Genomic DNA, 26,649 nt, shown 5'->3' with positions numbered 1-26,649 from the left:
ACTGATTGGCATTTTACTGGCTGCTTAGAGATATAATAGTCCTTGTCTTCAGGGGGCTCGTGGTTTACTAGAAGAGTCAGAAGCGAACAGATGATTGCAGTGCATATGATAAATTCAGTAACAGAAGAATTACAAAATAGAGGGGAGGGAACAGTTTTTTGGAGGTAGTCAGAGAAAGGTAGTAGCATTATTTTTAGCCTTAAAAGAGGGAGACTATACCAGGCAGGAGGAAATACAGAACTACAGAGGGAAGTTTGGAGAACTGAGTAATTAGGTGTAAGTAGAGTATTAATTTGTGAGAGATAAATAAGACTAGAGAGTTATTTAGGTTTCAGGTCTTTAAGGCTTTTGAATATTGTCCTAAGGAGCTTTACCTTTGTTGTATAGGCTGGAGAGCCCATATAGGGCTTCGCGTATGGAAGGCTTCATTTTTCTTTTTAAGAGTGTCACACTCAGAGACTTGGTGAATAAATTTAAGGGGTGATACTGAAGCAAGATAATCAGGCGGAACAGTAGTCCGGGAGAGAGAGGATAAAAGTCTAAACTAGGGGACTAGCAATGGTAAGAGAATGGAAGATAGATTCCAAAGGTGTTAGGGATGAAAGTTGACAGAATTTGGTGTGATGTGTTGAGAGGGGAATGAGAAAAAGAATTTTGTTTTTCTCTGTCAGCACTCATTGGTTAAGGCATGGAAGCTGAGATGTCACATTGTAAGATATATGCAGAGATGGGGGTGTGTAGAGTATGTGTAGATGAGAGACAGAGATATGAGAGAACCAAGCATTCTCTTAAGAAGTTAAAATGGTTGGGCTCCAGATTGGGCAGGAAAGGAAATGAGATCAGGTATAGGAGAAAGGAAAGGAGGTGGTCAAGAGACTGGAGGGCCCCTTGAAATTAAAGAGTGGGTGTGGGAATGAATAAGTGAGCTGAAAGGACCGGAGCTTGTGATCTGAGAGTGACATTAAGATTTTAGAGAGGCAGTAGTTTTAGGAGGCATCTAGTTCCAAATGTGGCCATCATATTTTGTTGGGGGGAGGGGGGTGATGAAGTTCATTGAATTTAGGATTTTAGGAATTGGAAAAACAAGGACAGTGTTTCTCAAATTGTATTCGATGGACCACCTGCATCAGCATCACTTGAGGTGAGATTCCTGGGCTGAAACCCATCTCTACTGGCCTGCAGTACCTCGGGTTAGAGCCTGAGAATGTGTATTTCTAACAAGCCACCTCTGGGGGGCAAGTTCAAGAACCTCTGAGTTAGGTGTTGAATGGTTTATTCTCAAGGATATTTAAATAGGTTCATGGTGAGATGTCAGGAGATAAGATGAATAGGATGACCAGTAGTGAGCAGATTAAGTCAGTACCTTAAGGGTTAAGAGAGAATAGCTATAGGGGATTATAGCCAATGGTTAGAGACTTCAAAGATTAAGTGGGGGTTTTTTGTTTGTTTTTAAGAGCAATGATGTTAGAATAGTAGAGTGTTTCCTACCGTCTTGTGTGTGAAGCTGGACAGTTTCTATTTTGAGTAGGCTACAGGAGGGAAGTGAATGATGGAGTATTCTTTGGTGCCATTGAAGTTGTAGGCTCTTGGAGGGTAAAGTGAAAGTGCTGTGGGGGAAAGTCAGGACAGTGGAGTCTTACCATGTAAAGACTAAGTTCTAAAGTCAGAGTAAAACAAAAAGTCAAGTTGTTTAGAAACCCTTTCTAGTCAGTTACTTTTGAAAGTTCTCCAGTTTTGAAACAGATTGCACACTGTTTGGTCTGTTAAACATTTGGTGAGATAGGCTGGCTTGTATTTAAAGGCCATATATCGTCTTAAAAATCTTTGAATACTAAAATTACAAGTTTTTTAGGGAGATGGATTCCCACACTGTGAGCGGCACATGGAACTGAAAGAGTATTTGTCTCTCCTGTCTTGTGGTTACTGTGAAGCCCGTCATCTCTTTAGTCATCATGTATGCTTGATTCTAATTTCTGTGTGGTAAAATGAGCCTCCTACAGTGGGCATGATGAAGTGGAAGGAGGAAATAACTAAATGAGAAGAAAGAGGATTAATGGCTGAGATGATGCTTTAGTTGGTGACTCTGGACTTCCTGGACAGCAGGCATCTTGAGAGAAGGTTGGCTTAAACTTGGACATACATATAAATACCAGGAGGTCCTAGTTAATGTGATGAGGACCTTGCCTTCCCATACATTACCTTCTTGTAGGAAGGCAGTGGCTATGGAATACATTCCATGTGGGCTACTTTGTCCATATAGAACTTGTTTCACTTAAATTTTTTTTCTTGTGGTAAAATATATCAGTTGGCCATAGATGGGTTTATTTCTGGACTCTCTCTTCTGTTGGTATCTTTGTCTATCCTTATGCCAGTACCACCCTGTCTTGATTACTATAGCTTTGTAGTAAGTTTGGAAATTGAGAAGCTTGAACTCACCAACTTTGTTCTTTTTCAAAATTATTTTGGCTGTTTGGGGCCCCTCACAATTCCATATGAATTTGAGGATTTGTTTCTTCATTTCTGGAAAAAAGGCTCTTGGAATTTTGATAAGAATTATGTTTAATCTGTAGATCACTTTGGATAGTTCTGTCATCTTCATAGTCTTCCAATCCATGAACACCAGCTGTCTTTCCATTATTTAACTCTTCTTTAATTTCTTTCAGCAGTGCTTTGTAGTTTTCAATGTACAAGTCTTTCACCTCCTTGGTTAAGTTGATTTCTAGGTATTTCATTCTTTTAGATGCTATTATAAATGGAATTGCTTTCTTGATTTCCTGTTTGAATTGTTGACTGCTAGATACAGAAACAGAACTGACTTTTTTGTGCATTGAACTTATAACAAACTGCAACTTTGCTGAATTTGTTTATTAGCTTTAGTAGCTTTCTTGGGGATTCTCCAGAATTTTCTATATAGAGAATAGAGGAAATTTTACTGTCTCTGCAAATAGTTAATGGTTTTACTTATTCCTTACCAATTTGTATGCTTTTCATATCTTTTTCTGGTCTAATTGCTCTGGCTAGAACTTCCAGTAAAGTGTTGAATAGCAGTGGTGAAAGCAGGCATCCTTGTCTTGAAATTTTTCCACTTTTGAGATAAAATTTGCCAGTGAATTTTGTTAAATGAAGACTCATACATAATTGACTGAAATTAATTTTTAATTTTGTTGATCTTAGTCTGTAGAGAAGTTGATGTTGAAATTTTTCTTTTGCAGCACAGGATGATCCAGCAATGGGGGAGAAAATACTGCAAACTGGCTGATTGCTCGTGAAGATGATGTTTTATTTTTGTGACAGGCATCTGTGGGATCTGTAATAGAAATGTAAGTATGGCATCATGTTTGTTCCAAAGCTGCAGTAAATTAAGTGGACTGGTATAAAATGTAATAAATCAAGTATCTGTCATAGTTAGTTTTAATTATACAAAATGAGCATTTTATATAGACTTTTAGATCTTTGAGTTGACAATTTTATTCACATTAAATTATTATTAATGTAGATTTCCAAAAAAAAATCTCTTCATAGGGAAAAATCTCTATTAAAAAGTGGAACTGAAGACAGAAATTTGCTCATAGAAGGCTAAAAAAAAACTGGAAAGATCTCCAGTTCTTCTAGGTTCTACTTTTTCTTTACATAGTAATTTACTTAAATAACTAAGCTAAGGAGATAATATCAGCCTTTATAAATAAGAAAGACTTATGGGTTATAGAACACTAGTTATTAAAAACATGTTTCACTAAATTAAATTGGTTTTTTAATTAATTGGTTTCTTTAACAAGTTAGTACATGCATTTTAATTCCTATTGGAGTCACTGTAATCCCCAGTTTTACCAGTTCTGTTTTCCTATCAGTTTCTCTTTGTGAAATATGCTTTAAAATGTTAATACTACCTTGATCTTGCCCATATTGAACTCCGTTCTGTTATTGATGAAACTTTTTCACACAATGAACATCATATTTCCGTCTTCCAAGTTGATGTGAAAAATATCCAACTTGAGTCACTCATGAAAAATGCAGTGAACACTTTACTTTTACAGTTTTGGTGATAACAGTGTTTAATATACTTGACCAGAGTGTGACCCTTGTAGATACTATTTCACATGTTCTCCCAGTTTGACATGTAACTATTGTTATCAACTTTTCAATATGGTGCTTTGATTATATATTCCCATTAAAAGTATGACCATATCATTCTTAGTCAGTGTTGAGAATTTGATAAAAGACAATTGAAACCAGTAAGCATTTTTCTTGAAAATTGGGACAAATATATTTTTTATTTAACCCTGTTCATGTATTATCTATCTATATACATATGTATATTTTTTAATCCTGTAGGTCAGATAGTCTGACCATCAGACTATCATGGCCATCAAGGAACTAGACTGTGGTCTAGTAAGACACATATGTAATTAATAATTACACAGTAGAAGAAATACTATATTGAGGCAACAATAAAATGCTTTCAGAACTGAGAGGATTTATTCCATCTGAAGGGTTCAGAGTGAACAGGGAACTTTTGGTTTGGTCTTAAAGAATGAATAGAATTTTAACAATCTGAGAAAACTAGGAATTATTTTTTAAGCCAAGGGAATGGGGAAGGGCACAGCTGCCTAAATATCAAGGTATCTTAGGGGAGTCAGGGAGCAGTCCTATGTGTGAAGATGGAGTGGGAAATAGAGACTTCACAGGGAATGAGTGTTTATTTAGTGCCTACTTATTGCCAGGTGCTTACTGGGTATTTTACTTGGATTATTGAATTCAGTCAGAAGATAGTAGTAGCCTTATTTACTGATGAAGAAACAGAGATGAAGTCATTTTCCCTGGGTCAGTGTTTACCAAATTTCTCTGAGAATAATCTACTAGGGCACTTCTTGAAAACTGAGTTTTAGACTCTAACCCAGATGTGTCCAGATTTCCAGGAGAGAGCACACCAGCTAATTCTCATCTTCCGAGAAGTTTGGGAAACACTGTTGGAGGTCAACAGTAAGAATAAATGATAGATTTTAACTAAGTCTGTTTTACTCTGAAGGCTATGTCAGTATAATTGAAAGCCAGTGCTTAGGAATTTCTATGAGATTATGTAGGCAGTAGAAAACTATTGAAGATTGAGTGGAGGGGAGACTAATTAGACATAATTGAACTGAGGAAAGATGAAGAAGAAAGGACTGAGGTCAGGAAGGCCACTTGGGAGGTCAGTATTTTGTACAAGAGTGTGTCCAAGAGGCCAGAATTAAGGTCACAGCTTTAGGAATGAAGGGAACACATTCTAAAGAAGTTTCTGTTGCAGAAAAGCAAAGTGGCCAAGGAATAGGGGGGCACTGAGGATGACTCCCAAGTTTTATCCAAGATAGAGACCAAAGGAAGAGGGTGTACGTTTAGGGGAGCAGATAATTTTGGTTTTATTAATGTTTGATTTCAGGTGGCTGGAGAATATTGAGGTAGACTTTTTGAATACAGAATTGGAAATACAGATTTTAGGTATCCAGAACAGTTCTGGATATTAGATTTGGGGACTCATGGGGGTTTATATATATATACTATATATCTACTGAGTATTCCAAACTAATACATCTGTATAAGTTTGGAATACTCAGTAGATTGTCTAGGCATAGAATGTAGTATGAAAATTTGGTCACCCAAGAGCCCCTGTGAGGAATACTGATATTTAAGGGAAGCTAAAGAAGGTAGAAAAAAATGATACAGAAAGGAGAATTGGGAGAGAGTACCATCATGGAAATGAATAATATAAATTTTTAGAAAAAGAGTCGATGGTTAATAATATCATTTAGTGCAATGGGATCAAATAGATTAGACTGAAAGAGGTCGTTAGACTTAGCATGTTAGTTGATTTTGAAATTTAGGGATGGAGACTATTAATCGAAGTCTTGGAGGAATTGAGATGGTTTAGCTTTGAAAACTAGCAGTACCCCATCCTGAGCCAAGAGGAATGATGATAAGGTAGAGTGAAGGTAAAAATAAATTTTGAGGAGTCATTCATACCTTATTTCTTAATAAGGGAGTCCAGAATATCTTGTTACTAAGAGGTTGGAGAAGTTTTGTAATAGTCTTTGTGGGAATAGGGAAAGAAAGATGTCTTAGCTGAGTAAAAAGTAATTGATAGCAGGCTTGATGGATTCTGGGAATCAAAATAGCTAATCAGTATATGGTGCTCACAATTTTTGCAGCATATATTTCACTACAAATATGGAAATTTTCATAAGTTGAAGAGTAACTTTTATAAGTTCTCTCCTTGCTTGACCCTTCTTTTTTGCAAATGTCTCCCCTTGTGGCTTTTGAGGTGGCAGTCTTGCTTTTTTCCCCATTCCTCTCTGACCATTCCTCCCATCCTTTGCCTCACTTATAAATGTTGGAGTAATCCAAGGTTCTCTGGTTGGCCCTTTTGTGTGCTCTCTCTACAGGTTTAATTTGGGCATTCGTATGTTTTTATGTCCCAAGAACCATGTATGTGTTGGTGACTCATGAGACTTCTTTCTGCTTAGATTTCTTCAGAGCACCTATCTAGTAAACTCAACTGTCACCTACCTGTCTTCATCTGAAGACTTTATAAATATCTCAAAGTCATTATGTCAGAACTTGCCTCAAGTTCTGAATCTTGATGAATGATGCCATCATCCATCAGTAACTAAATGCTTTCATTTCTGTTTGCTTAGTATTTCTTATATTCTATTGTTGGAGCCTTACATCTGTTCCCTCCCGCCCCCCGCCAATTATCTTATACCTGGATTACTATAGATTTTAGTTTCCTTTTAGCCCCATGCTACCAAGTCTTCCTCCAAACTCCTGTCCAAATGGTCTTGATAAACTACTAAACTGACTATCACTTCCTAACATAAAACCTTTCAGTGAATTCCTGTTGCCTCCTTAGGGGTTCATATATGGACCAGCTTCATAGAGATCCTTGAACTCCTTGACGTTATATGTAAGATTTCCTTAATAAGACTGTGAACCTAACAATGTTTAAGAACCATTTGTATTTAATATAAGTGTTTAAGCTTACTAAGATAGCGTAATGTACAAGATCTTTGCAATACTTCTTGCATAGTACATTTCATCCATTCAAAATGTATCTGTCCCCCTCCCTGCTAGTTACTGGGGAGTACAAAGGAAGAAATGGTATCCTACACTTATCAGAAACCATTAGGTAATGTAGTGTTCTTCAACTTAACTTTGATGTCAGGTTTTATCATCCATTTCTCTGCTAGCGCCATGGGCATGGTAGATGCTCAGACACTTTCTCTGTTCAAAACTGAAAAGGCTTAAGGAGAAATACGTGACAGCTCTTGCAGCAGGTGATAAAAATGTCATTCCTTTATCAGTAACTTCCTTAAGTCTTATCTTTCCTAAAATTATTGATGGCGGTTCTTACATTTGGATAGTCATGATTATTTTAGAGGCATTCTGTAACAGTTAAGGGTAAAGACTATGAAGTCAGATCACCTGGATTATGAAACCTAGATTTGAGGCTGGCTCCGTCACTTAATGAACTGTGGCTTTGGGTATTTCTTCACCTGAACTTTCTGTACCTCAGTTTCCTCATCTGTAAAATAAGGAAAATAGTGGACCCATTTCGTAGGGTGATAAGAGGATTAGATATAAAGTGCTTCGCAAAGTATCTGCCACATATTATGCAATCAGTAAATAGTTGTTATATTTTAATGTAATAAGATATGCATCAACAGACATCCAACAGAAATTAAACACCCACCAATTACAACACACTGTACAATAGGAAAAGTTAAGAATTTTGCCTTAAGGACTTAGGAATGGTCATTGTTAAAATTAAAATTTTAATGTTATATTTTTAACTTGTATTAAACCTCAAACTCTTTATATTCCAGCAGAACTAAAGATTTGAGGAATTTTTTTCTTTTAAAAAATAGTCAAAGTTTTGGGAAGGAAGATGCCATTCTTTTTTGGTAGGTCTGCACAAAAGATGTTGCAGTACCTTATTCTTTATTCCCTTTTTTATGTTTTTAATTGGATTCTGAGCCCAGACTTAAAAATCTGATTTTTAATATTTGTAGTTTTTATTGCTGGCAGAAATTTCTTCAATACTATGTAAGCTAAAGGTCTTTTTCATTTATAGTAATTTTACCTTTCTTTTGACTAATGAAATGTCTTTAGGAAGATTAAACAAAATCTGAATACTTGGAAATTTCCACTAAATCTGCCCATATCCCTCTATATTTGGTCTTGTTGAAGAGAAGGCTTACTAGCATTAATAGACGTTTATTTGTCTTCCAGAAGTACTTTACATAGTTTAGAAGAAGAATGGGATTTATGCTTAAAAGTCATAATATCACATTAAGAGTTCAGTTAGTAAAAAAGTCTTGGAAAAAGTGAAACATTTACTATGTTCTTCAGCAGAGTTGGACTAACGTCATTCCAAATTTCTACATATTATTCTTAATTTAGTAACCAGGAAATAAATTCCCTTTTCCAAAATGATCTCTGAAGTTTCCTGAGACATTTATTAGGGAATACCTCTCTTTGATTAGCATTCTCTTTATCAAATCCTTGCTCTACAAAAAGGAAAGGAAAAAAAGCATTTCTTACACATCAGTATGATCCTCTGAACATATTCAGTCTCCAACCCATTTGAAGATCATTGAAACTATGCAAAGAAAAAAAGTCTGTTTTGTAGAGTAGATTAAAATGGTAATGAAAATTACCTTGAAGTGTGTCTATAGATAGGCAGGCTAGTGGTTTGGGTTGCTTTGTCTTTATCTTGTTAAATATCTTAATGGTATCTTGTCCACTGTATGTGCCTCATCCAGAGTTATGTAAAAAGTATTTATAAGTTCTCTCCGTTTCTTAGTTGGTGATAGACTAGGAGTGTATTTGGTGGGTTAAACAGAATCAGAATTTGATGTTTGCTATGGCAAATTGATAGTTGAAAGTGCTTTAGGTGAATGAAACTTTAACTATCTTGTGTCTGTTTTCTGATGAAGTTTATCCAATTTTACTTCATTCTAATGAGGGAACCAAAATACCTGCCCCAAAAGAATTGTTTTGCCTTTCTAAGCTTGTTGCTTTCACAGTTCATGTCTTCCCCTGAGATGGTTGTAATTGCTTTTTTTAGTTTGTTAATTATATGTTTACGTTTATTTGTGCATGCAAGAGTAAGAGTCATATAAAATATTGATCATATTAAACAGGATGGAGAGTAATGCTTTTAGGTTGAAAACTTTCTTTTTTGTAGATAACTGCATCTAATGGAAGATTGACTTTTGGGGTTAATTTTACTTAAATACAGCAGGGTTTGGGATTATGTATCTTTTAAAAGTATGGCGTTCATCCAAGTTGCACTGTTGGATATTTTATTTACATTTTACTAGACATTTTCTTTTTAAAATTTTAAACTTATTGGCCTGTCCTTTGCCCAGAAGGTACCTAGATAGTTTAGGATATGGACTTATTGTATATGAGATGTTGCCATTGTTTTTTCAGAGTACTGATGAGCATTAGCCCATTTCAACATTTTGTCTTCCAAATAGAATCAAACATCTCGCTTACTCAGTTAAATTATTACTTGTGGATGGAGGGCTTCCTTATGTTCTTTTTCTTACTTGGGCTTCAAATAAATTTGGAGATTTAAAAAAAGATTTTCAAGAATTTCATTGACAACTGATTTCTTTAACTTAGATTGAAAGGGATGAAAGAATATATGTACTAATCGTTCACCCTTTCTACAGCTGATTTTAGTTCTTTTTGTTACGAAAATGTTAAGTTATCCTGAGATTTAAATGTAGCGACCTGATGAATTAAAACTAGGTAGCCAGTGCCTTACAACTGTTTTCAGTTGTTCTTTTCCTGAGCACGGCCTATATATAGCTTTTGCCAATAAACAGAAAAGTGAGAAGCTAAGTTCAGTTAGCAAGTATTTATTATGTACTGTGTGATGGGCATGTATTAGATATCTTAGAAAAGGGAATTTTGAGTCAAAACATGAATTTTTCCTGTTTTACTGATGAGAAAACTGAAGTCCCAGAAGCATGGTGTGTGAGATATTTTTTCTTTTAAATCTCTTAAAGGTACTTTGGGCACTGAGTATGGTATTTGGCCAAATTGAAAGTAGTGTATATAAACTGTTACCACCGTGTAAGATTACCTGGGGCAGACAAAAGTATTCTGAATCTTTTGCTAAATGACAAATGAAATATGTGGTATTCTGTCTCTTGCCATTTTGGAAAGTACTTAGATTTTGTATTCAAGAAATACATATGAGTTTTTGGGAGCCTAGCAAAATATTCTGTGTACAGCCAGTTCATTTTAGGGGAAATAGGTGGGGGATATTAATTGACCGGTTGAGAAGCATGTGCTTTCACTTATAACTCAGATTGTTAAATTACACAATCTTTGAAGGCGCACGAGTGTATCTCAAAATACTCTGAAGCTCCTGTAGTGCCTAACGCATATTAAGAGGTCATATTTGGTTGACTTAGAATTTACCATAGGTTAGGAAAAAGTTGTATTTTACTAGGTTCTGTAACTTAGAGTTTCTGGTAAAGGAGTTGATTGGAAATGAAATTAAAGGTTGAAAAAAAAAAGATTGGAAATTAAGCATTTCATGGAGATCAGTTCTTTCCCTTGAGACTGTGTGTTGCTTCCTTTTCTAGATAAGTGCGGTCTTTTCAAAAACTTACTATCATTTTGAACCTTGCCTGTTGAGGAACCAAGGACACAGAAAAAGCAGTAAGAGAATGGATTTTTGTTTGATTAGATGTACTGTGATGAAAGCCTAAGAGATAAGTGTGAACATTTTTACTGACTATATACTTTTTGTAACCATTGAACCCATTTTTGAGAGCTTGATCTTGGGGAAAAAAGCAGATATCCTTATGGTGATTAAATACTAAATATTCCGTATTTAAAATGGTAGAACCAACTAGTAGAGAGAGATTGCCACTCACTTTAAGCAGCAGTTAATTAAGGGCTGCTAGTCTCTGTGAGGTCTTCACCTCCATTTCTCAGTCTTTCACTTATCACTCATATACTCCCTCTTACCATTTTCTCCCCCTTTAAAATATCTGTGGTTTCCTGTTACTATGGGATTAAACCAAATCAGATGTTTCTTTAGCAGGGCACAGTAAGGTTTTCAGGTTGGGCATCTGGTTACCTTTTCAGCTTTATTTCCTGCTGCTCCATTGCTTATAACTCAGTGCTTTGCACATGTCTCTGCCTTGAATCTCCTCTACTCCCCAGCCTCCTGTACCCCAAATTTTCTAACCTATGTTTATCCTCTCATCTCTCTTATCACTGTTACTTTTAATAAGTATCCTAACACATTTCAGTTATTGTAGCAATCAGGTCACGTTGTGAATATCTGCTTGTTTGCAGGTACGTTTCCTTATTTAACAGAGTAGGTATGTGTCTTAGTCATCTTTAGATCCATCAATACTCAGAATTGTATATGGACCATAGTAGTAGTATAATAAATGTTTATCTGAATCAGTAAGGTGGAAGTTCCAAATTTTATGTCAGTGTTTAAGCTCTATACATCATTTGACAAATCTTTATTTTTTAATTTAATTTTTAAAATTTTTATTGAAGTATAGTTGATTTACAGTGTTGTGTTAGTTTCAGGTGCATAGCAAAGTAAATCAGTTGTACATACACATATATCCACTATTTTTTTTTTTAGATTTTTTTCTCATATAGGCCATTACAGAGCATTGAGTAGAGTTCCCTGTGCTATACAGCAGATTCTTACTAGTTACCTATTTTATATATAGTAGTATGTATATGTCAGTCCCAATCTCCCAGTTTATCCCTCAAACTTATGGTACCTTATCCCCTGGTAACCATAAGTTTGTTTTCTACATCTGTGACTCTACTTCTGTTTTGTAAATAAGTTCATTTGTACCCCTTTTTTTTTGGATTCCACATATAAGTGGTATCATATATTTGTCTTTCTCTGTCTGACTTCACTTAGTATGACTATCTCTAGGTCCATCCATTTTGCCACAGATGGCATTATTTTGTTCTTTTTTATGGCTGAGTAATATTCTATTGTATGTATGTACCATATCTTCTTTATCCATTCCTCTGTTGATGGACATTTAGGTTGCTTCCATGTCCTGGCTATTGTAAATAGTGCTGCAGTGAACATTAGGGTGCATGTATCTTTTTGAATTATGGTTTTCTCTGGGTATATGCCTAGGAGTGGGATTGCTGGGTCGTGTGGTAGTTCTATTTTTAGTTTTTTTAAGGAACCTCCATACTGTTCTCCATAGTGGCTGCACCAATTTACATTCCCACCAACAGTGTAGGAGGGTTCCCTTTTCTCCACACCCTTTCCAGCATTTATTGTTTGTAGATAGTTTGACAAATCTTTGGGGTTTTTTTCCTCTCTCCTTCCTCTTCAGGGCAACTTCGGTATTCATGTTATTTTCCCCCATGGTCTTACATGATTGTAACATTTGTTGAGCTTTTTTTTTTTTTTTTTTTTTTTTTTGGTGGGGTTGCTTCCCGTCTAACTTTTATGAATTCATGGAGGCTTTCTCAAGAGAGATATAAGATGCGTAGTAGTTTGTCCATGGCGGGGCATGAGAGGCAAGAAGTGAAGAAATGTTCCATATAGAGAAAACCTATTATTGGAGGGAGTAGCCACTGTGGCTGGAAGCCTGATCAAGGGGAAGTTTGATGTGAGATGAGGCTGGCGTGGGAGCTGGCATCCAGACCATGCAGGGCATATAGATCCTGGTCTTTAACCTAAAATCAACTTTTTAAAAAGGGGTAAGGCTGGACCCATTAAAAGGCATATGCAGTAATTTAATAAGTAGTGTTTGCTTGGTGACTAGGGAAGGGTAGAGATGGATAGTAGATGGATTTAGGGGATATTTAGGAGGTAAAATATCAAACTTGCTGATGTTTTGGTTGGGGAGGGGTTAGGAGAAGGACAGCTTCAATGATGGATTTCTGGCTTGAAAAGCAGATGAATAGAGGTGTCTCCAGAGGGGCATTTAGGGAGTGAGTAAATAAGGAGGAAGCAGATCATAAATTCAGTTTTTGTGCCTTCAAGACATCCAAGAAGAGATCTAAAATAGGCAATTAAAAGTATAGGTATAGGGCTAAAAGGAGAGACCTGGGCTGGTGACTGTCAACTTATGAGTTGGTAACAGTTGAAGCCATGAATATAGATGAGATCATCTTGAAAGAGTATAGCAAGAAGAGCATATATATGGTTTAGAAAGAGGCAGCAACAACAGAAAAGGCCATAAGAAGAGAGTGTTTCACAGAGGGGGAATGAAATGACTGGTTGAACCAGTGTTTTTAGATTATACAGCAGAGAAAGGGAATTTCTATAATTTAAACTCTGGTATTGATTTCATATGGTCTCCTTGTCAAGTACCAAAAGTACATTAATACATGGCAATATTTGCAAAACTGCACCTAGTAGTATCCTAAAAGGCTACAAAATTTGTTACTTTCTGCAACTGTAACCTGAATTACTTTTAGCGATTTTCTGTTTCTCTACTTTCCAGACTGATTGTAAAAGTCTAGATGGGTTGTCTTGATACATTTTAAAAGCTTTGCATTTAGTTCTATCTTGCAAGTTCTGTGAATGAATAGAAATGGTGTATTTATTTGAAATCTATACTTTGGTTGTATGTTTTTATTCTTGGCTTAACATTTGTGTGCCTCATTGCCCCCCCCCCAAGTAAAAATTAATACAAATCAAAAAGATTTTTCTGTACAAGTTAGAGTTTTTTCTCTACTTTCATTTTTGTATCCCCATTGTCTAGGATGTGGCTTGCATGTAACAGGTACTTAATGTTTTCTGAATTGTTGAATTAAGATATTGGAAGAGTTAAAACAAGATTTTAATATTATATGTATTTTCTCTCATTTTCTCAGGATGGCTGGCTGTGGTGAAATTGATCACTCAATAAACATGCTTCCTACGAACAGGAAAGCAAATGAGTCCTGTTCTAATACTGCACCTTCTCTAACTGTCCCTGAATGTGCCATTTGTCTGCAAACATGTGTTCACCCAGTCAGTCTGCCTTGCAAGCATGTTTTCTGCTATCTGTGTGTGAAGGGAGCGTCATGGCTTGGAAAGCGATGTGCCCTCTGTCGACAAGAAATTCCCGAGGATTTCCTTGATAAGCCAACCTTATTGTCACCAGAAGAACTCAAGGCAGCAAGTAGAGGAAATGGTGAATATGCATGGTATTATGAAGGAAGAAATGGGTGGTGGCAGTATGATGAGCGTACTAGTAGAGAGCTGGAAGATGCTTTTTCCAAAGGTAAAAAGAGCACCGAAATGTTAATTGCCGGGTTTCTGTATGTTGCCGATCTTGAAAATATGGTTCAATATAGGAGAAATGAACATGGACGTCGCAGGAAGATTAAGCGGGATATAATAGATATACCAAAGAAGGGAGTAGCCGGACTTAGGCTGGACTGTGATGCTAATACCGTAAACCTAGCAAGAGAGAGCTCTGCTGATGGAGCGGACAGTGTACCAGCACAGAGTGGAGCTTCTGTTCAGCCTCTGGTGTCATCTACTGTAAGGCCCCTGACGTCAGTAGATGGGCAGTTAACAAGCCCTGCAACACCATCCCCTGATGCAAGCACTTCTCTGGAAGACTCTTTTGCACATTTACAACTCGGTGGAGACAGCATAGCTGAAAGGAGTCATAGGGGGGAAGGAGAAGAAGATCATGAGTCACCATCTTCAGGCAGGGTACCAGCACCAGACACTTCCATTGAAGAAACCGAATCAGATGCCAGTAGTGATAGTGAGGATGGATCTGCGCTTGTTGCGCAACACTCCTTGACCCAACAGAGACTTTCGGTTCCTAATCCCAACCAGACAGTATCTGATCGATCTGATCTATCAGGAACTGATCGATCCGTGGCAGGGGGTGCAACAGTGGGTGTCAGTGTCAGATCCAGAAGGCCTGATGGACAGTGCACAGTAACTGAAGTTTAAGTAATAAAGTTTTCAGATCCATGCTCAAGGTAAAAATGGTTACCTGTACATTTCTGCCCACATAACATTATACTCATCCCTAGTAGTGCATTTTGGGAGTTGGGGTGGGAAGGGGTATGGTAAGGATAGACCTGTAATTAAAATGTCTATCATGTCTCTGTTGAGAAATTTATTTAATATAAGGAACTTGGGTGTTAATAGTTGAGAGCTGTTTAGTAATAACCCAGTTTTCTTGAGGTCTGTTTATAGTTTTTTAAAATATCTTCAGTTCTTTTGGCCAGCGTGTATTATTTGTGCATTAACGATCCTCATCTGATTCTTGCATTGTCATATTTTTCTGCATGGAATGACATAAAAACCATTACTAAAATTTGGCACCTATGAGATGTCTGGGATCAGTATGAACAAGAAGCTTAATTAACGTGAGCATAGATGTGAATTTGGGGTTTTAAAATAGATGAATAACAACTATTTAATAGTAAAGTTACTGAAATGGAAATGTAAAGAAAACAGCTTATAACTTATGTTTCAGAATCTTGTCTAACACACTTCATGGCGTTCCCATAGGCTTTGCTGTCTAGTCCTTGTAGTTTGAGGTGTCTTGATCCACATTTTTCTTTTTGATTACAGACTTTATAATTTAATAAATACTAGAGTTTATCAAAAATAATCTGTCTCTTGAGTCTGGAAGGGGATGGAAACATTTTGACATCTGTGGCCAAAAGGTCACTAAAAAGGGGGTGATTTGAATCGGTGGTGTATTCAGCTTACATAGTCCACCTGCTCAGAAAAGTCTGATTTCTTCATAGAGAATATTTAAACAGAGTCTACAGGGAATGTTCATGGAATAAATATGTATGGAAATAAACCTAAAGCCTGTGAGACTTAAAGGCCTTAAATAACTGATAGTAGAGACCGTGTATATATATTAGATTTTCTTTGCCAGTATTCATTAATGGCTAACCCTAATCTAAATTAAATGGTAGGCTTATTTTTAAACAGCATTAGTAGACACAAAGTGATTCAACACAAAATGTGGTACAATCTATATAGCAAGGTAGGAAGCATTGGGTTAACTTGGTAATCCAGAATTTGATCCTGAAGAAAAGTAACGCTGAGTTTCTCTTCTATATTTTCCTGAGTAAAACAGTAGGATCACGAAGCATACGCAAGTTGTCTTTAATATGATTTTTCAAAGGTGAATTGAATGTTACAATAGCAAATATAAACTGTCACTACTTTTATTTATTTTTTATTTTTTTACATATTTATTGGAGTATAATTGCTTTCAATGTTGTGTTAGTTTCTGCTGTACAACAAAGTGAATCAGCTATATGTATACATATATCCCCATATCCCCTCCCTCTTAAGCCTCCCTCCCACCCTCCCTATCCCACCCCTCTAGGTGGTCATAAAGCATTGAGCTGATCTCCCTGTGCTATGCAGCAGCTTCCCACTAGCTATCTGTTTTACATTTGGTAGTGTATATATGTCAGTGCTACTCTCTCAGTTTGTCCCAGCTTCCCCTTCCCTCACTGCATCCTCAAGTCCATTCTCTACATCTGCGTCTTTATACCTGCCCTGCCACTAGGTTCATCAGTACCATTTTTTGAGATTGCATATGTATGCGTTAGCATACGGTATTTGTTTTTCTCTTTCTGACTTCATTCTGTATGACAGACTCTAGGTCCATCTTTTTACCTCTTGTTGTGATTGATAGGTTAGAATTAGGACTTAATTCTTTGACTTATGTTTTTTAAAGTCTGTATTACTGAGATGATCATAAAAGTCTGAGTTGCACATTGTTATTAACTTTACTTTTAAAAGATAGCTAGTTATAAAAGAAGAAATGCTAGCTACTTTTCAGAAAAAAATAGAAATCTGATGTAAAATGCAAATGTATGTTACAGGGTGCTTCCTGAGTCTCTGCAGTCCTTGGCAGTTTTGATCAAAGTTAAATTTGATTACTATGTAAACTATAGTACTTCTTAACTACTGGTTTGGAAATTCTGGAGCACACAAATGAACTGGCCAATTTTGTAGTTAGTAGACTTTCTATATGGTGACTATCATTGTTTCATAGATAATTTAAAATAGAAATCTAATAATTATTTAAAAGATCAAATAAATAAGGTCCAAATTTGTAGAGGGTTGAGGTGAGGAGCATCTTTATTTAAAAGAAGGGCTGTTACCCCATGACTTCTTTACTCCAGCTGCTTGGAGCAGAAGAAAAGGACTAATCATAACCTTTGCATATTTTCCTGTCCCCTGACCCCTCTCCACTTTTGCTAAGTTTCATTAAGCTATTTTTGTAAATTATTTCCAGGTAAGGTAAGACAAAGACTTTATGAAAAATAACACCAGAAATAGATTTTGTGTAGTTTTTTCTTTTAAAAACTGGTCTTTGGTTATAGCCTAAGAACTAATATGGGAATTTGGGAATTGCTAATAATTTTTAAGCTGAAAGTGTTGCATATTTTAGTCAGATGTTCAAAATTACTTGGTAAGTACCCAAATAGACTGAAAACTAGGCCGATGAGCTCAGGTATTCAAACAGTTGTTAAAAACCCAAATACTAATAGTAGCCTTCAAAGTAGTTTTGACATTCATATTTAATATCATTTGACTTTTATACATATTAATCATTGGAGTTTTACTTGCAGTACATATTTTTAAAAACTATTTATTAAACTTTCCTTTCCTAGCAATAGCCTCTAAATTTGCGGGTCCACCCCAAACTGTTCCTAAAAGATCTCTTTCAGTCTGTAATGCCTCCTCTAAACAAAGCTCTTTGCCTGAAGAAACAGATTTTTTCAAAGCTCTAATTACTTCTGGTGGCCCTTTGATAAACTGCTGTAGCCACTCTTGTGCCTCTCTGAGACATTCGGTTTCATCTGAAGACTGCAAGACCTCCTCAACCACTCCTATTTGTAAAGCTTTTTTTGAATCCAGCTTAAGGGCCCCACTTAACACTTTGAGGGCTTGTCTACTGCCAATTATTTCAACTAGCCGGGCAGTACCTCCCCAGCTTGGTATTATACCCATCTCCTTGTGGACAAATCTGATCTCACTCTCGGTAGTCATTAATCTGCAGAAGAGAAAAGAAAAAACTTAATTGAAACTATATATGCTTTAGTCACAAAGTACTACCTATTCATAATCTGATCTGAAATCTCCATAGATCTTTACAGGTAGATGTGTTGTATTAAAAACAATGTTCAAAAAATCTGGCTAAGTATAGAATTCAATTTATTGCACAGTATTTAGCACTTCCCTTTGAAAACAAGGTCAACATTCTTGTGCTCGCTTATCTTTTACTTTGCATATAAGAATCTAATCTTTATGTTTACTTCTAAGAGCCCGAAGTGTATCTTTCTCAAGTGAGTGGTGGCCTACTGAGAAAACCTGGATTAAAGTGAAAATATGGGAGTAAGGAATGTTAGGTGCATACCATGAAAAAAAATGCATAGTAAGTTAAACTCAATAGTCCTCAGGGGAAGAAAAAATGTTTTTTTTTTAACTCAGAATTGATTGATCCGCTCTTCCAACAAATATTTCCTAAGCACTACCAATGCTAGATGCGGGACTACAGGAATGACCAAAATAAAATCCCTATGCTGAGTTTACATTCCTGTTAGGAAAGACACTGAACAATATAATGTCAGTGGTGATAAATGCTATAAAGAAAATGAGGCAAGGAACTAGAGAATGAGGCTATGTGTGTTGGGTGTGTGCTATTTGAGATGGAGAAGCCCTCTGAATATTTGAGCAGCTACCCAAGTGAGTGAGCGATGCAAAATTCTGGGAGGGAATTCCAGGAAGAGGGAATTGCAAGTGCAAAGGCCTTGAAGTAGAACTGCTTAGTATCTCTGGGGAACAGGCTAATGTAGCTTGAATAGAGCCAACAGAGAGTAATGGAGGATGAAATCAGACAGGTAAGCTTATAGGCACTCAGACAGGTGGTCAGGTTTTATTTTTAAAGTGTGAAGCTCTTTAGGAGGAGGCTGACCAAAGGAGTAGTATCTGATGTTTTGTAAGAGTAGCCTATTTAGCATTTAATAGCACACCAACTATTTAAGGAACTTTATGTTAACTAATCCTCAGAACAACCATGTGAGGTACAGTAATATGCTCATTTTACAGAGGGAAACAGAGGCAACAGCGATTGAATAAATAGCGCACCCAAGGCCATGCAGCTATAGCAGGACCAGAATTTTAAATCCAAGTAAGTTAGCTTCATTATGTGTGCTCTTAACCGCACAGTACATAAAACAGTTAACTAGATGAGAGTGGAAGCAGGGATGCCATTAAAGTTTACAGTGGCTTGGGTTGGACTTGAGTGATTTCCTATAGCAGGGATTCATTTCCCCCAAATCTTGGGACTTTTATGAATAGGGGGATTAATAATCAAGTGGAACAATAAAAGGGGATAAACACAAAGAGATTAGTGGGCACAGCAATCACATTTGCCAGTTAAATATGTGTGTAGTATTAATAGGCTGCATAAAGCTATACTGTTTAGAGAATGCAGCTATGAGTTTTATTTGGACTGCATGCTTCAATGCAGTCACTATGTTAAAATCTCTAATTTGGACCAGAGGTCATGTCTGAATTTTAATTTTTTAAGAAAAATTATTGCTTTCAAACTACTCATTACAAAAACGAAGACTTTAAGATTGTTCTGGTTTTCTCCGAAGAGTTCAATGCTTAGCTGCAGGTGGTTTGGTTCTTTTAGCACCAAGAACAACAGACTTTCAGTCTCTGACCCTTTAATCAAGAGAAATATTCCAGTAGAGAATTCTCACAAAAGCCTATTTACTAACCCACTGGGAAAGAGAACTTTCTCTTCACAGCTGTGAATTCCTATAAGAGAAAATCTGCCTCAATTATGGACAACTGCTATTAGAAGCAAATAGCCATGAAAATAGTAGTTTTCAATAAATAATTTTTAAATGTGAGGGAAGAAAGAACAAGTGTCTTAATCTGAATCTAGCCCCAAGTTGTGAGAGGAGTACTGTCTTACAGTAAACAGAAATCAAGGTCAAAAATTAAGAAAGTAGAATAGAAATTACAATAATGTCTAATAGACTTGGAAATAGGAATATTGTTAATATTGAAAGTCCTATAAGGCTTTTCACAGAATAAATGTGTCACGGTTCCTAATTATATACTGGAATTGACACTGATGGCTCAGATCTATGCCTACAATACAGAAAAGGATTATGTCAGGGAAAAATTCATTTAAAATCAGCTGAACATAAAAGTTGGTTAAAGTTCTAGATGTTGGGATAACGTAGATGAACTTATGACAACAAAAGTTATATATGTAAGCATATTTATATTTGGAATTATTTGCTTCTAAAGAAGAATGTTTATTACCATCTTTATACCATGTGTGGCTTTTCCCTTTTGCCTTATTTTACAAGGTGAGGTATGATTTTTTGAATCATATTTTATAACTCTAACAAATCCTGAGGTGATCTTTATAAAAATACCTATTGTGATCAAACTCTGACATCCATTCTTTATATGTCATGCATAGGGTGTACTTGTGTACTGATGTACGTATTATCAATACATTAGAAAATATGACCAAAAAATGTATTAGTGACAAAAGAACACAAAGTAGTTTAGTCTAACAGTGAGAGAAATATGGAACATTCAGATGACAACCTTTCACAATACTCTTTATTAACCTAAAAGTTAGTTTAAGTATAAAATCTTCAATGGTGATAACCAGAATTTATGAAGAAAACGTCATATCAACAAGATACATCCAAAAACAGAAACTGCTTCCTGATAGGCCTTATAGGATTATACACCAATTACTGCTAGAGTTTAGATGCAGTTACCTGGTACCACCTGTAATGTAATTTATTGCAAGGGATAATCTATTAATCTACGTAGAAAACTGGAAGACCTGAATCTTAAGATTCTGAAGCCTTATAGCCGACTCATTTATAAAACCATATTAAACTCTCTTATTTTGAAAAGTAAAAGAATTGTACGTATCATCTGTTTATTAGTGTCATTATTATTGGCAAAGCTGAAAATTTCCTGTGACACCTTGGGAGAGGGGAGATGAGGAAATTAATCAAATGTGGATTTACCTGGTGTTACAGTATGGATGCATCAGTGTTATAGGAAAAACTACCCATAACTTGAGGGAGAGTATCACCTTTGACAGGTGTTGCAAAGTCAATGTTGATACCTGAAAGGACTGTTCATTGTGCTACTACTTTCTGATGAGTTAGCTATAAGTTGCAGGACTTTGAACAAATGTATTCAAGAAAAACAATTTTAAAACAATTACCAAATTTTACTAAAACAGGAAGCTTTTTAGTAAAAGCTATAAAAAAGTTTTTAAAAAATGTTTATTATTAAAGAAAGGTACTTTTACTGATCTCTGTGGCAAAGAGTGAGAAACACATAAATAACTGCATTAGGATAGAGTACAGCCTTGATGTGAAGTGCATAGATGTAAACCAGACTGCCTGGCTTGGCCACTAGACCGGCTGCATTTTACACCTTGAAAAATACAGCAAAGAAAAAAGACACATGGTATAAAGAGGATGAGGAAGAGGAGATTACTTAACATCCCTGGGCCTCAGTATGCTTGTTTATAAAATAGATATAACAATAGTACTTATGCCATAGAATTACCATGAGTATTAAATGGTTAATATATGAAAGTTACTTAGAACATACATACACCACAATTCTTTTAAACAGAATCTTAGAGGAATTGTGTTTATATATGTTTAAAAAAAAATCAGTGTGAAATTTTCTGAGCCACATCTATAGAACACAGTATTATTTATACTTTTATTTGGAATATAAAAATTGTACTAGCTTTTATTATTATCAAGTTGGTTACATTAATAAATAAGTCACTACAAATACAGCAGTGTTTCTGCTAGAAAGACATTATAAAGTTGTTTCCTGGACTAAACTCACTCAGTCCCTAAAGTATTGACTGTAAAAGAGCTATACTCGCACTGGAAGCCCAGCTAATAATGATATACTACCTTTCCTCAGTATCTGTTAATGGAGAATACAAAATATATACAATTTTTCATTTCCAAATAAAGGTAGAAATAAAACTGTGTTCTGTTATAGATATGGCTGAAGCAGAAGATTCCAAGTTGATTTAAAAAAAGAAAAATAGACATATATCTCTCTAAGACTAACTTAAGGAATACCGTGCAATATAAGTAAAAGCTGAAATATTTAAAAATTTTAAAGAAAGCAGTCCTGTTACAAAATTAAATCACATGATATCATAAATTTAAAGTCTGAAATCATTGATTTAAATAAACTTTAGGGCCAGAAATTGCTGGTCCTTTTACATGGTATTAAGAACAAACCAAATACAACAAAGCAAACTGGTGATACGGGGAAATATGGCACATAAAATTAATAGCAACAACATATCTGACCACAAACAATACTTTAAAATCATGCCTTGAACACAGACACTTATTTGTTTGTGCATGTACTTTCCTGGCACCTCCTTCCTCCTGTTTTCTACCTGCCATCACAACATAAGACAAATTAAGGAAAATAGAAGGAGAGACCCCAAAGATTCTCCCCATAGCTCACTGTTCTGATTTCCTGCTCTCAGCTGATTGTTCTCATGAGGCTCCGAGTATTTTATGCAAAGAGACTGCTTGAGTAAGAGAGTATGTGGTTGAATGAGTGAATATTGTGTGTGTGTGTGTGTGTGTGTGTGTGTGTGTGTGTGTGTGTGTGTGTGTGTGTGTGTGTGTGTGTGTGTGTGTGTGTGTGTGTGTGGTGGTGGTGCTACAGTGAGACAGAAACAGACAGTAAAATGTTTTGGGAATATAAAGTCTGATTTTAATAGTCAGTAATCCTAGCATGCTCAGAGGTGCATTTTCTTGATATCACAGGCTCTAAAATAAGTCTTTCCGCATAATACGGTGATAACTACAAAACAAAGCAACATGCGTGGGCAGCATGACTGCTTCCTAAGGTGGACATCGCATATTTAGAGAACAGGCACTGCCGCAGCAAAAATGGAATTTGTTTTCTAATGACTCTGGGATGTGCTGGTTGGTGTGTGTGTGCACGCGCACATTTGTGCAAGTGTGTATATTATGTGTATTTTGTGTTTTACTTATTAAGTTAGTATTTTAAGAAAAGAGCTACCCTACCTACAGTAGCTCCCTTGGGACAAAGCTGTTTATAGCTCCCTTTGTAATATACTTTGAACTAATGGGTAGCAGCTGGAAATGCTAATACCTTTGGCTGAGGGTTATTTATATTCATGAAAGCAATGTTAGAGATTGAAAACAAATTAGATAGGCAGGCTCTAAATTGCATAATTGAGAATTTTATTTCTCTAGGGAGATGGAGGAATAAAAATGTGTTTTTCATCCAGTGTATAAACAGCTAAATCTTGGATACTCCAAAGAAGAGCAAAAAGAAAATGCAGACAATTCACACACACACACACACATCAATGAACATGTGAAAATTTATGCCTCACTGAAACCTTTAAAAATGCAAATTAAAATAAAATTTAATTTTTGATTATCAAAATTAGAAAAGATCTTTTAAAAAAGTGATACTCATTTTAAGAAAGGATGCTCTCAGACACTCATATACTGCTGGTGGTTGTATAAATTGGCAGAAACTTTCCTGGAGGATAACTTGGCACCATATATCAAACACCTTAAACATTTTCACATCCCTTGACTAAGTACTTGAACTATTTAATAAGTACTAGGATTTATTCTAAGGAAATAATCCAAAAGGACAAAGCCTTATTTATATTATAAGTCAGTTACCACAGCATTAATCATAATAGAGAAAAATTAGAAACAAAGAAGGATATTTTAGTAATCCAGACTGATGGAACATTTTAAATTTATTAAATTCATGTTTTCCAAGTACATTAAATATAAACTATGTCATATGATCCTAATTTTTAAAAAATAGAAAGTTATACGTCTGTTTTAAAAAGATGTGAAGAAAGCACACCACAGTGCTAATGCTAATTATCTTTGAATGGCAACAACTTTAATTTTTAGTCTCTAACTGTACATTTTTAAAAAATTTTTTTAATGTACAGTAAAGTATATTTTACAATATGTAAAATATGTTTGAAATAAGTATTTTCAAAATAATCTAGAACCTTGTTATTCAGTGTGTGGTCTGTGGACCAGCAACATCAGCATCACCTCAGGCTTGACCCCTGAGATGAAATCAGAACTGCGTATTAATAAAATCCCCAGGTGATTCATACTCACCGGAATGCACACATATCCTTTTACAATCAGAAAGCACAATAAACATTTTAAAAATATCATCACCTGTATTATTTACTATTGATGTTATAACACAAACTTATTGGCTTAAGAAACAATTATCTCAGTTCTGAATGTGAAGAACTCTGACAACTAAGTGTGGTACATGACCTCGCAGTGGAGGAAAAGTCCAGGAGTGCTATACTGGATATTACTGCTGAATCGACACAACTGGAATATGGATAGCATGTTAGATAAAAGTATGGCGTTAATGTTAAATTTCCTGCATTTGACAACTGTGCTGTGGTTAAATAAGGAAATACTCTAGTTCTTAAAAAAGAATATATATTTATGTGAGTATGTGTGTGTTTAAAGGAGCAAAAGGGCAAGACGTTTGCAACCTACTCAAATTTCTCCGAAAAAAAATTATTATATATATATATATATAAAACATACGTATACACACACACACATACACACACACGAGGTGAAAAACAAAACAGCAAAGTGTTAAAAATCGGTGAATTTAAGTGATAATATGGTATAGGAAAATTCTCTGTCCATTCCACGATTGGTTCCGGGACCCCCCACATATATCAAATCCTCAGATGCTCAATTTCTTCATATAAAAGAGCGTAGTACTTTTATGTAACCTACGCACATCCTCCCATATACTTTAAATCATCTCTAGATTATTTATACCTAATACAATGTAAATGCTATGTCAACAGCTGCAAGCACGTGGCAAATTCAAGTTTTGCTTTTTGAAACTTTCTGGAATTTTTTTTCCAGAATATTTTCAATCCTTGGTTGAATCCTTGAATTTGGAACCCGCAGATACAGAGGGCTGACTGTATTTCCAAACAAAAAATGCAATTCCAGTTTCTCTCTTATACCAAATTAAGTAGCAAAAACTAAATATTAGACATGAAATTAAACTGTTTATATGCTTTTGACCGCCAAAAGTTGATGCTGAAAAGCCAAGCAGTCTGAGTTTGCCATTTTCTATTTTCTAGGGTAGTTCTGAGAGATTTTCTTTTCTCTCCCCTTTGTCCCACCCCGACCCCCTTTTTTTGAATGATATGGAATAAGACAGCAGAATCAAGGAATGAGTGTTCTAAGTACCTCCTAAAACGCATTCTGGAAACTTGAGCTTGAAACCAATCTAAGAAACCATACTATAATTACACTTAAAATAATGTTTATATCAATGAACATTTATAAATTTGGTGTATATAGGAACTATTATTAATGTTTTCTAAAAAGTACCTAAATAAGAGTTTTAAAAGAGTTTACAAAGGTAGCTTAGAGTAACAAAGTTACCAATTTTAATTGGTGATCAAATAGGAATATAAAAGCAAAAAATCTGGCAACTATATTCTCTATGCCAAGCCTATATGATGTAGGTAGAATGGTCCCACAAAGATGTCTGGGCCCTAATCCCTGGAAGCTGTGCGTAGTAAACATAGTAAAAGGGACTGTGCAAATGTAATTAAGGTTACATACATCAAAATAGGGGCATTATCCTGGATTACCTGAGTGGGCCTAATCTAACCACATGAGCTCTTAAAAGCAGAAAACTTTCTCCAGCTGGAGTCAGAGAGATGCAGAGGGGAAAGTGAGAAAGATTCAAAGTATGAAAGGAACTTAACCCACCACTGCTGAAGCGGGGCCACATGGAAAACATGAGAAGGAATGCAGGCATCCTCTAAGAGCTAAGCCTGGCCCCTGGCTGACAGGCTGACAGAAAAACAGGGACCTCAGTCTTACAAGTGCATGGGGCTGAATTCTGCCCGCAGTAACCAGGATGAACCTGGAAGTAGATGCTCCCTCAGAGCCCTCAGAGCCCAGTCCAGCCAACGTATTGATTTGGGCCTTGTGTGACCAGGTTTAGAGAACCCAGCTGAGCCCAGCCAGACTTCCAACCTATACATGTGTGAGATAAACTGATGTTGTTATCAGCCACTAAATTTGTGGTCATTTGTTATGGCTGCAATAGAAAACTAATACTCAAATAAATATTTTCTTAATTTATATTTCATTCTAGATATTTTAATTAATCAAGACATTTAAAAATTTGAAGCAAATGATTTTAATACAGTTCTAGCTTTTTATTTCCTCATCAATTTTGTCACTTAAGGGAAAGATAATGTTAGAGTGACGAGACTGTGAGCACTGTAGAATGCCAATTTTTAATTCATAAGTTAATGTTTTGCTTTAGAAAATGTTTTTAAAAAGCCATTTTCTCTAAGAAAGTTTAAATGAAAATTATGACTCAATTGAAGGCAATTTAGTATGAGGGTCTATATATGCCATGTAGACCTGTTTCTGACATATTAATTCATTACATGTATTATCAGCTGGTGCTTAAAGGGTTTTGGGGCAGGGAGCAGGGTAATGCTAGAATGGTGCATGAGCTCA

The 26,649-nt window shown here is 35.7% G+C and overlaps 2 protein-coding genes across 18 annotated transcripts in view; one reads left to right on the top strand and one right to left on the bottom strand.

Annotated features, from left to right (window-relative positions):
* Positions 1–958: 958 nt before the first annotated feature.
* The window catches only part of ECHDC1 (ethylmalonyl-CoA decarboxylase 1), a 61,196-nt gene continuing 35,505 nt past the window's right edge, over positions 959–26,649 (bottom strand). For 15 of the 16 annotated variants that reach the window (XM_082406249.1, XM_082406256.1, XM_082406259.1 and 12 more), the window contains one exon: positions 17,554–18,047. In XM_082406249.1, the coding sequence (XP_082262375.1) occupies positions 17,639–18,047 (409 nt within the window). In that variant the 3' untranslated portion in view covers positions 17,554–17,638. Of the gene's footprint in view, positions 3,308–17,553; positions 18,048–26,649 lie in introns of those variants that run through there. The other variant, XM_082406252.1, reaches the window with a different exon arrangement.
* RNF146 (ring finger protein 146) lies at positions 3,213–15,629 on the top strand. 2 transcript variants are annotated; one of them, XM_082406237.1, is made up of 3 exons: positions 3,224–3,320; positions 10,638–10,713; positions 13,879–15,629. In XM_082406237.1, the coding sequence occupies exon 3, from the start codon at positions 13,880–13,882 to the stop codon at positions 14,957–14,959; it is 1,080 nt and encodes a 359-aa protein (XP_082262363.1). In that variant the 5' UTR covers positions 3,224–3,320; positions 10,638–10,713; position 13,879; the 3' UTR covers positions 14,960–15,629. The 2 variants fall into 2 exon arrangements, with proteins under 2 accessions (XP_082262364.1, XP_082262363.1); XM_082406238.1 differs by lacking the exon at positions 10,638–10,713 and having other exon boundaries at positions 3,213–3,320.

The sequence above is a fragment of the Balaenoptera borealis genome (assembly GCF_965194805.1).
Source record: "Balaenoptera borealis genome assembly, chromosome: 9".
NCBI classification, from domain to species: domain Eukaryota; kingdom Metazoa; phylum Chordata; class Mammalia; order Artiodactyla; family Balaenopteridae; genus Balaenoptera; species Balaenoptera borealis.
The sequence above is the reverse complement of the archived record's forward strand: the minus strand, read 5'-3'. Positions and strand labels throughout refer to the sequence as shown.